Here is a 10,801-nt window from a genome sequence, read left to right as displayed (position 1 = left end):
CTCTCTCTCTCTCTCTCTCTCTCTCTCTCTCTTTCTTTCTTTTTCTTTGTTTTAGCAGGAATCACCATAAACTAATTTAGACAGTGCCTGTTTACCAATCAGGAGCAATTGAGCTCCAATCTTTCTTGTTTCCTCTTTTTTCCCCACTGGGACCTCTTTTTGCAATTCCTACTGGATCTTAGGGAGCAGGGACACTTGCCTGACTGTGAACATGGAAGTTCCATGTACAGAGGCTATGGAAACACACCAGCCCGCCTGTCATATCTCTTTTTGTTAAAGTGGGATATTTTGCTCTAGTTATCTTGCTTCTCTCTCGCTCTTCCTCTCCCCTTCCCATTCCCTCCCCTCTTTCTCCACGTGCTTGTGGCTATGGCTGGCCTCTACTTCTCTACTCTCTCCCTCTCTCTGCCTTTCTCTGCCTCTGCTACCCTCTTAACTTCCCTCTCCATGCCCTAAATAAACTATTCTAAACTAAAAAAAAAAGTGGGATAGTTTTTATTTGTATTAGACACAGGAATGGAATTAAGAAAAATGCATTTGATGGTTATCTCCTCTAGGTCAGGGCCTTGAATGATCTATTTTGGGACCAATATACTCTGTGAAATGCCAGGGTGGATGTTAATATAGCTAAGAAAATTGATGATTTGGAACACCAATGGATTAGCCTGATTGCAGTAATCACACTATAGAGTATACACAAAGTTAGGTTGTAAATTAAAAAGAAAATTAATAACAATACCTACTTATAGTGTTCAGTGTAGTGCTTCAGTAACTTGTACACACTGTGCAGTGATTTAATTAGTATACTTAGGCTCTTTGTCATCTGAATCAATTAATTTCTTCCTAGGATGACAACATTCAAATCCTCTCCTCCAGCTGTTTGATTGATTTATCTGGGAGCACTGGAGGTTAAATGTAGGACTTCACATAAGCGCTTTCCCACTGAGCTACATCTCTATCCCTTCTTTTACTTTTCATTTTAAAACAGGGACTCACTAAGTTGCCCAGGCTGGCTATGACCTCACTTTGTGCCCTGGGAGGCCTTGAGCTTGTACTGCTCCTGCCTCAGCCTTTAGAGGCTGGGGTCACAGTTCCACAGCACCACATCTGGCTCACTTACTTGATTTACATATTATAGTGTCGTTAAGCAGATATGTCCTGCTGTGCAATACTCCACAGAATGTATTCTTTCTCACTAGCTGTATCGTTGTACCATTATCTTTTATTAAAGCATATTTATTTTTTGAGACAGAGTCTCACTGTGTATCCCTGGCGGGCCTGGAACTTGTTATATAGATCAGGCTGGGCTTGAACTAACAGAGATTCACCTGCCTCTGCTTTCCCCAGGGCTGGGGTTAAAGTCAACGTTGCATGATGTCCAGTTGTACCCAAAATCTTTATGTCAAATTATTATTTAAACAATTCAGGATATAACATGGTTGTCATTGGTATGTCCAAAGACTTACAAAAGAAGATTTATAAACTATCCATTGAACCACACATTTGAGTTTTCTTGCTTTCTACATCAGCCAGTGAACCTGGTGTTTAGGCTCTCACAATGAATTGATTCTTTTCCTAGTGCTTACAGGCTAATAGGAAGCTGGGAAGTTCTGAGCCATTTCTGCCTGATGAGTCATGGCCGTGGCAGTCCTCACTACCTGCTAGAACCCTCACTCACTCACTTTGTTAATTCATGGAGACACTTTGACCCTTGACCCTTCATAGCCAGGAAGCCACACTTCCACTGAATTGGCACGTGAGTCCTTGACAAGACTCTGGGAATGCCAGATAATGAGTCTGTCTGAAGCTCTACTCTTCTAGTGCCCTGGCTCTAGCATCAAGATGCATGCATGTGCAGAATAGGCACTCACTCTAGGCTTGCAGTCTAGCAACTGATAGGACATCCACTTACTGCTGATGACTCCATCAGGAGCATTAGAATGAATGGAAGATGTTTTTCTGGGTGATGTCAGCTTGCTGGTCTGAATTTTGTATTACCGCTTTCATGAACTAGTCCCTTTTGCCTTTTTATTAATTTTTTCATACAACATATTTTAATAATGTTTTCCCTTTCTTCCAACTCCTCCCAGATCCTCCCCTTTCTTCCTCACTTAATTTTTCTGTTCTCTCTCTCTTTAAAAAAATACAAAAATGAAAGAAAATTGAAGCAAATATAAAAGCAGTATGACAAAAAAAATGCCTCCCCCTCCTGAAAAAACAAAACAAAATCAACAAACAAAAAACCCCAAAACCAAACATGGGATTCATTCTGTGTTATTCAACAACTCCTGGCCTTCTTTGGAGTATGGTTGATAGACTCAGCGACACTCCATTGGAGGAAACCGATTTTCTCTTTTATGATAGCTAATCTTCAACTTGATGGGATCTAGAATCATGATAGAAGAAGCCCCAAGGCATGTCTATAAGGGACTTTTTAGAATAGGTTAATTGAGGTGGGAAGACCTCCCTCCCTCCCTCCCTCCCTCCCTTCCTTCCTTTCTTTTTTAAACTGTGTATATGTGCAATCCTTGTTGCAACTGGGCGATGCTCACACAGGCGTCTCTTCTCTCTGTGTACATATCTGAAATTTTCCAAAATTCAGGAAAGACAACATGTGTAAAGGCATCATGCTCCAAACAGCTGGATGACAGAGTTCTTACCCCATCTGCCTTCTCCAGGCGAAGGAAGCTTCCCTGCAAGGATGTCGCTAGCATGTGAGAGGATAGCAGAGTCTGCAGATCAGCCACTCTGTATGTGCCTAGTAGTGTGTGGTATCTGAAGAACAGATAATAAGGATCACAAATAGCCACGAACAAGGTAGCATCACTATAAACAGGAGATAAGCTCTGGGGCCTGATGACCGTATTCAAACTTCACATTCTCCCACACTCAAACTGTACATTTGCCTTTGCGGAGGTCAGCCCTAGCTGGAATCAGCCATTAACCACTCTGCCTCACTTCCCACACCTGTCAAATGGGAATAATTGTAACATCCATCTCAGAGGTGTTGGGCGTGTTAACTGAATGATATTCAAAGCACATTGCTTGGTTTAGCAGTGGTTCTCAACTTGTGTGCCACAACTCCTTTGGGGGGGGGGTAACATATCAGATAGCCTATATATCAGATATTTATACTACTATTCATAACGGTAGCACAACTACAGTTATGAAGTAGCAACAAAAATAATTTTATGGTTGGGGGTTACCACATGTGGCAGAAACCCGAGGAACTGTATTAAAGGGTCACAGCATTAGGAAGGTTGAAGACCACTGGCTTAGAGTCAGCTGTTAACAGATAACTTTTCCTGACCCAGGGGAGGGTTGCTAGGAACATCCTTGGAAGTGAAGGATCATGTGGCTTCTTTATATTGAACTAAGGAATGATCACCCTGGATGCCAGTCATATAACATGGAAAATAAGGTAAATGACACCCACTTTATCAGGGCTGGAATGTTGTTCTGTGACAACCAGAAGCTTTTTTCATTCTGGTCCATGTCCTCAATGGCTTGCTGGGATGGCACAAGGATGGTGAGATTCGAGGTGGCAGACAGCATGGACTGCAGAGAAGCATTCTGAATCACAGAGAAGAGAAAGTGGCTGGAGGACTGTTAGGGATGAGCGGGCTGACTTCAACGCTGCCAGAGATGATGGCTTTGCATGGGATGCAACTCCAGGAATGCTGGGAAGGCACTAGTCTTGCCCTTCCCAAGTCCACCCAGCCATTGGCTGATGACTTACATTCTCTTTTGAGACTCAATCTTTTTTCTCTTTAATGTGTGGATCTTTATAACAATACAGATTATCCCAATTGGGTCATACTCTGTCATTGTAAGTCTGAATGAAAAGCCAGATGAATAATCTTGCTGTGTGTATATGTGTGTTATGCATGCATGTGCGTGCACACAAAGGACTTTGTGAATTCTTCGATGTCTTTAGAGTAAGACTGAGGAAGTTGCAGAGAATGAAAGCCTGAACCAAACTTAACTATGTCTCATGCATACTCAGAAAGACTATTGTTATGTCAACAATTAGATGAAAAAAGAAACCCAAAATTAAAAATTGATTCCAACCCCCTAAATTTTGGTTTATAGAACTTGCTGATTTCTGGTGAATACTTCCGTCAAAACTGATGTTAATTCCTAACACAACAGCATTTAAAGCAGGCTGGAGGGGGGCAGGGGGATATGGCCTGTCCAGCCTACTACTGGGCTGGGTACATTTACACAGGGTGAGACTGTGCATGGTGTGGTTACAGGGAAGTCAACATAATGAGAGAGGGAGCAGTCCTGTGCCTTGTCTCTAGGGAGAGAATTGTACACAGAGCCTCCACTGTAGAAACAAGTGGTTCCTAGAATGTTCTGGAACATACAGGGAGCTGTTCTCTGAGTGAATGCTGACTAAGACCTTTTTTTGGCACATACTTATTTAAAGGGACAAACAGTCTGTTATGTTGTCTGGCTAGGTCAGACACCCTGATCCATTCAGTTAAAGGGGATGGAGGTGCAGCCACTGGGGCAGGGTGAGGGTGCAGTCTGTTGATCGTCTCCAGGAGTAAAGAGTAAACCTTTTTAGTATGGTAAGCATAGAGGTAAGCATATTAAGCTCCCCAGATGTCAACCATAAGTCCAAATCTTAGTGAATTATGACATAAATCACATTAGGCTTCCAAAGAAAGAACTATGTGACAGATAATGCTATTTTTTTGTGTATTTGAGTTGCTTAGAACCCAGCTACCCCACCCTAACCTGGGCCAGCAGTTTCCAGCTCGGCTAAACGTGGTGTCACTGGTGTCCAGGCCAAGCCCCTGACTTATCAAATCGGAATCTCCAGGGGTAGGGTGCCCCATGATGCAGGTAAGGTGGGGAAGCTGCTGTGCAGGACACTCCACTCCCCTCAACCCCCCTCCCCCACATTTCCAGTTTTCTACTGCACAAACTCCAGATCTCTAAAACGATTTACATTCCCACTGCTAAAGTGCAAATCCATGGACTCACATTTATCCACTGGTAAAATACAGCTGCTTCAGAGAGAAACGACAGTTCCTTATTCATTTGTTCCAAGGAGGGCCGAAGGAGAAAGAGAACACAGAAACCTTATCTCAGTACAGTTCTGGCCAGCCTCTATCATCTGCAGCGGCAGCCTCCCCAGGCTGATGGGAACCGGCTTCTGAGCAAGAGCTGCTGGTGGCCTTCACACTCAGGGGCCTGACTATCCTTTAGAGCAGTGGCTCTCAACCTTCCTAACGCTGCTGCAACCCTTTAATATATTTCCTCGTTTTGAGGTGACCCCCCCAACCGTAAAATTGTTTTCATTGCTACCTCATAACTGTAGTTTTGCCATGGCTATGAATTGTAATATAAATATCTGTGTTTTCTGATGGTCTTAGGTGACCCCTGGGAAAGGGTCATTCAACCCTCCAAGGGGCTGTGACCTCCAGACTGAGATCTGCTGTTTTACAGATAGGTGTGTCAGATCTTTTGACACTTTAAAAGGATGTTATCTACAAAGTTCACACTTGAGAACTGCATAACAAAGAATGATTACAGAGGAAAAAACCCGCAAACACCAGATATGATAATGTTTTACATAAAACAATTTTGGATCATAGCTATTTTGGTGTGCACAGGCCTACGAGCTACAGTTAGGACACGCTTGTTAGACTGAGTTAAGTTTAGCTTCCTGGTAAAAGACACAGCCACCTAGGTACCAATAAGGTACCCGGAGCTCAGCAGCCTCCAGTCAGAACCAGTATGGAGCTGCAGACTGGTGTATGGAGTGGCTTTTGGTTACCAGGGTGTCTGTCCAAGGGGATTTCTAGAATATAGGTTTTATAGGAGAAAAAGAACAAGAACCCAACTATATGAGAAAAACAAAAGGCACAAGGAAAAAAAAATGTCAGCCTTCGGTCTCAAACCTGGACAAACTGCTAATTAACTGCCTATTAACATTTCAAAGCTGCCACTGCTCAGGCAGGTTCTCCTGGAATCCCCCCATTGGAATCCCTCCATCTCTACCTGTTACAGGGTCCTCCAGGCTGGCATACCCTACCTGAACTATCCAGCCTAGGGACTGGGCTACCCTTCCCCCAGCTGCTTTTCCCTATATAATCCAGCCATTTTTGGCTAAGCTGGTTGTTTTGGCCCTTTTACCTCTTGGCCCAGGCTCCTGGGTCATGGCTCATCTCCCATCTTGCTCTCCCTTCCTTTCTCCTCTCATATGGCCCTGCTCAGTTTGGCCATGTTCACTCTGGATTCTCCCAGATATCTCTGCCTCTGGCTATATTTAACCTTTTATTTACAATAAATCTCCTCCACCATACCTAGGAACAATTATGTCCACCTATTTGGGTTTTTTTGTTTATTTAATCTGGCACCAAATCCCAGGATTTTGATAAGTTTAAATGTGAGCGACCTAGGAATGAAGAATTACTCTCACCCTTGAGATTAGAGTCCAGTCCTGGAAGAGAGTGAGGTGGAGAAGAAGTGTCAGTTGGGTGTGGCCTACACTGCATGGATAAAATACTCTCTACTGGTAGTTAAGTCTTGGATCTGGCACATGGACAGATACCAACATCTCAGGCAAGTAAGTGTGCTTAGCCTCTGTTTACCAACCTGTGGAATGGGCACCATAATAACATTAATTCCGGACAACTGTTGTGAGGTTTAAATGAGATGTTGCTGCATAAAGGACCTAGAAAGACACCTGGTACACAGAAGGCATTTTCTTGAGCATGTGTGCATGCACGCGCGCGCACACATGTGTGTGCAAACACACACACACACACACACACACACACACACACACACACATGACCTCATTCAGGATAGGTAAATCCAGGGTGTTTTGGGTACCCATGGGAAGCATGGGACCCAATGGGGCACTAAGGCAGCTATCCCATGTAGCCCAGCAGAGGGAGGTCAGTTGCTCACTTGGGAAGTTTGAGACAAATTGGCAAATAAAAGTTTCAGGACTAGTCTGTGTTTAGAAAGTGCCAGATAAAAGATACTGTAGCCTGTGAAAATGAGGGACCCACCAAACATGAGGTATCTCTAGAAAAACAGCTGTCTTCATCTAAAAATCTCTTGGACAAAGGGTCTACAGGTGGACCATGTCTAAGGCTATCTGAGCTGAAATGTCCATTTTCTTGCTATGTGTTCTGTCTGTGACTTTGAACTTGAGGTTCTCACTAGGGACTTACCATAAGCACATTTCCATAGCACAGGACACCATTTCCTTCATAGCCCTCTTGGCAAACACAGCCCCAAACACCAGACGAAGTATATTGACAGGTGGCCTGAGAAAACCAAGAAGGAGGAGACAGCTTGCTTTCCCATCTAAGATGTTAGACCTGGCTCATATGGATCTGTGAGATGGTCAGCTCTATGATGGAACTTGGAATTCAGACCCTGGAATCATGTGGTAGAGCACTTGCCTAGTTGCACTTGGCCCTGAGTCTGATCCACAGTTTTACAGGAAAAAACTACAACAAACTCCCCTGCAGGTTCACCCTGAAAGATGGTAGAAACAACCAGACACATCAGTGTTCCAGCAGGATGCTCAGACACATCAGTGTTCCAGCAGGAGGCTCAGACACATCAGTGTTCCAGCAGGAGGCTCAGACACATCAATATTACAGCAGGATGCTCGTACCTTCGGCTTTTAGTCACAACAAATCTTGCTTTTCATCCCTGCCAGATTTAGCAAATGAAAAATCCAAAGAGAGTTAAATTTGATTTTCAGACAGACGATGAATATATAAACTCATCTTGTGCAATATTTTGTGCACACTGAACCTTTGCCCAAAACTTACTCTCTGTGGATCTTAGATTCAAATTCAACCACTCCCTAGCATCTTTTCTGGCAACGCAAGCTGCTTCTTTTAAGCTTTGAAGTAGAGTGGAGATTTGCAATCGCTGCTCGAATCCTGCTTAGGGAAGCTCTTCGAAGGTGAGAGACTTTGTTCATGGCTAGGCTCAGGCGAGATAGAGTTGTTAGGTTTTGGATATGAAGTATCCTCCCCAAAGAACACAATGTTAAAAACTTGGTCCCAGATGCAGGGTGTACGGAGGTGGGGGGAGTGACCAAATCATGAAGACTCTGATCTCGTCAACACAACTTCATTGATGGGTTCAAAGTTTGGTGACACTACTGAGAGGAAGAAAAACTTCTAGAGGTTGGGCCGAGGTGGAAGAAGTGGATCACTGGGCACACACCCATGGGGTCATGCTCCTGTCCTCCATGAAGTGAGGCACTCTGATCACTCCATGTTCCTCACCACAATGCTCTCCCTTACCACACACAGCCCAGCGACCATGCACGGAAGCCTTGGAAACCAGGAGTCAAACAAAGCCTCTTGCTCAAGGTGTTTTGCTCAGGTATTTTATGATAGCGGCAGGAAGTGACCATATAACTTACTTTTTGTTCTTTCTCAAGAACTTTGCGTGTGTTTAATATCGAAGGGAAGCTCTAGGTAACTTACCAGGGGGTGACATTTCTCTATTTGTTCCAAGCATGAAATGATGGGTTCACAATCAATCCCGTTTCCTCGAAATCCCTTCTTGCACTCACATTCATTCTGCAATTCCAAGAACACAGATGGGATTATTGAAGCATGTGCTCTCAAGTCTTGCCCTCCATTACACTGAAAAGCAGACTACGGAAACCACTGCCATTCAACCCACCTAAAGAACAGAAGCTCTAGACTCCAGACACATGAGTATTACATAGTCACTGCACATAGTCAGCCACACTCGAGTACCACAGCATTCACATTATGCTGCCCAGTAGCCTTTTTTTAAACTTTCTGTTAAAATTCTGGACCTCACCAAGGCCTATAAAGAGAGCTTAGACTTCATGGCCATCACAAGGGTAGAGCTGACCCCCATACACAGATAGAAAAGCCAAGTGAGCCATGGTTTATCCACTTGGTGGAGAGCCATGTACAAGGATATTGCTAACTTGAAGATGCTGCTTAACTCAGATAATGCCTCCCCACTGAGTAGACAGATTCAATGCATCACATCTGCAGAGACAACCCACAGCATATGGCTCAGCTGCTGATGTAGCTTCATGTAGCTAGTACGTGCCTCTTCTTTGAGGGCTTAGCCCCCTACTCCAGTGGGCAGGGTGTAGGCTGTATTCCAACCCTTACTTGCCCTATGGGCAGAATATATACTTTCAAAAATATATTCTGTGGTCTGGTTGTATGCAGCTAATTAATAAAGGATGATGATGGCAGTGCCATGATAAAATGGGAAATTTTTCATGCCAATGGCAGACATTGAACCTGTGAAGCTGCATTAGATGACTTCAGTGTACAGGAAACTAACAACCTGGCCATGGGAAAGGCCAGAAGGAAAAAATACATCAGCTCAGATTTAACTTCCTGTTTTATTTCCCTAACTGTTTTTCCATAAAAATGTAATATTTTGACATTTAAATGATGTAAAAGAATTTCTTCAATTGAGTTATTAAACAAGAAAGATGTTCTGGGAATTATCATGGAACTGACAATGAGTCTACAGGACAGCAGAAATCCATTAAAAGGTAGACAGGTAGGGTCCAATCTTAACAAGCTGGAAAAAGGAGAGACACAGGGCTTTGTGAAGCCATTGGCTTATGAAGTGCTTATGGGAATGGACTACTGTTCAGATGGGGTGGGTGAGCTTGGGAGGTTCTTCTAGGAATACTCTTTAAGAAGTGGGACACTGGTCCCTGAGAGAGGACGAGAGAGCCTGGGAAAGCATTCAAATCAAAGGAAAATGCCAGGAGAGAGGAACACAGTGAGGAAGTGTCTCTGAAGAGTATTACTGCAGAAGAATTGTTTTGGATGAATTTTAAAAGTATAGATACACCCCAGTCAGGCTTGCTATAACATCGTTCAGCGGTGGGAAGAAGCAGGTGGATTTCCATTGTATGGGTTTTATCTTTGACAGTCTCACCTGTTCTGTAAGCTTATAAGGCAAATGTATATAACATAAGATATATGTTATATACACATGTACAATATTTTATAACAATATGAAACCCAAGCACACTCTGTACATGGTGGAACCCAAGCTCATCAGCTATTGGAACAGCACCTCTGTGTCCCCAACCCTAATCCTTCATATATTCCATCTAAACATGGCTTGTCTTTTAAAAGCAACATTCATAGATATTCAAGTTATTATCCATTTAGTGTGTCTAATATCCTTCAAACCAACTATAACCTAGTGATGACAATCTTAGGAGGGATTTATTTGATTTCTTAAACATGTTATAGAGACTCTCTCTCTCTCTAGAAAATGCACTCCATTTGGCCTTGGGGATACCACTATTCCTTCTTCTGGTTTATATAACTAGACATGGTTAATCCCTTCAGCCCAGGTTCCCACTATAGAGCTTCAGGTTGGGTTTGTCCCTGCCTGCGCACATTCTGGCCTTAGGGCCTGATTTCTGCAGTTATGAGCATGGGCTGATGGGAATGAGAAGTGATGGAAAGTGTTCAGTTTGGGCCAACAAGAGTAAAGAAATCCTGGGTTTTGGTGGGCATGATCACAAGATGTACTCTAATCTATTGTGCCTAAAGAGGAGCAGGGGTAAGGAAGGGTGAAGTGCTGGAGGGCACACCTCACCCAGGAGACTTCACAGAACTTGGGGCCTGACAGACATCCTTCTGAGCCCTGTATCACACTGCACCTACCTCAGCAGCTGCACACAGTCTTTATGGTTGTGTGAGCCCCAACTTTACCTGAGCAGCTGCACACAGTCCTTATGGTTGTGTGAGCCCCAACTTTACCTGAGCAGCTGCACACAGTC

The 10,801-nt window shown here is 43.6% G+C and overlaps 1 protein-coding gene across 1 annotated transcript in view; it reads right to left on the bottom strand.

Annotated features, from left to right (window-relative positions):
* The window catches only part of Stab2 (stabilin 2), a 175,870-nt gene that overhangs the window by 78,399 nt on the left and 86,670 nt on the right, over positions 1-10,801 (bottom strand). Inside the window, exons 26-30 of the mRNA XM_021204348.2 lie at positions 8,481-8,576; positions 7,200-7,295; positions 4,996-5,043; positions 3,437-3,573; positions 2,661-2,775 (exon numbers count right to left, since the gene is read on the bottom strand). Coding sequence (XP_021060007.1) covers positions 2,661-2,775; positions 3,437-3,573; positions 4,996-5,043; positions 7,200-7,295; positions 8,481-8,576 — 492 coding nt within the window. The remainder of the gene's footprint in view (positions 1-2,660; positions 2,776-3,436; positions 3,574-4,995; positions 5,044-7,199; positions 7,296-8,480; positions 8,577-10,801) is intronic.

This window comes from Mus pahari, chromosome 9 (genome assembly GCF_900095145.1).
Source record: "Mus pahari chromosome 9, PAHARI_EIJ_v1.1, whole genome shotgun sequence".
NCBI lineage: Eukaryota > Metazoa > Chordata > Mammalia > Rodentia > Muridae > Mus > Mus pahari.
Note: the sequence above shows the minus strand (reverse complement) of the source record. Positions and strands in the feature narration are given on the sequence as shown.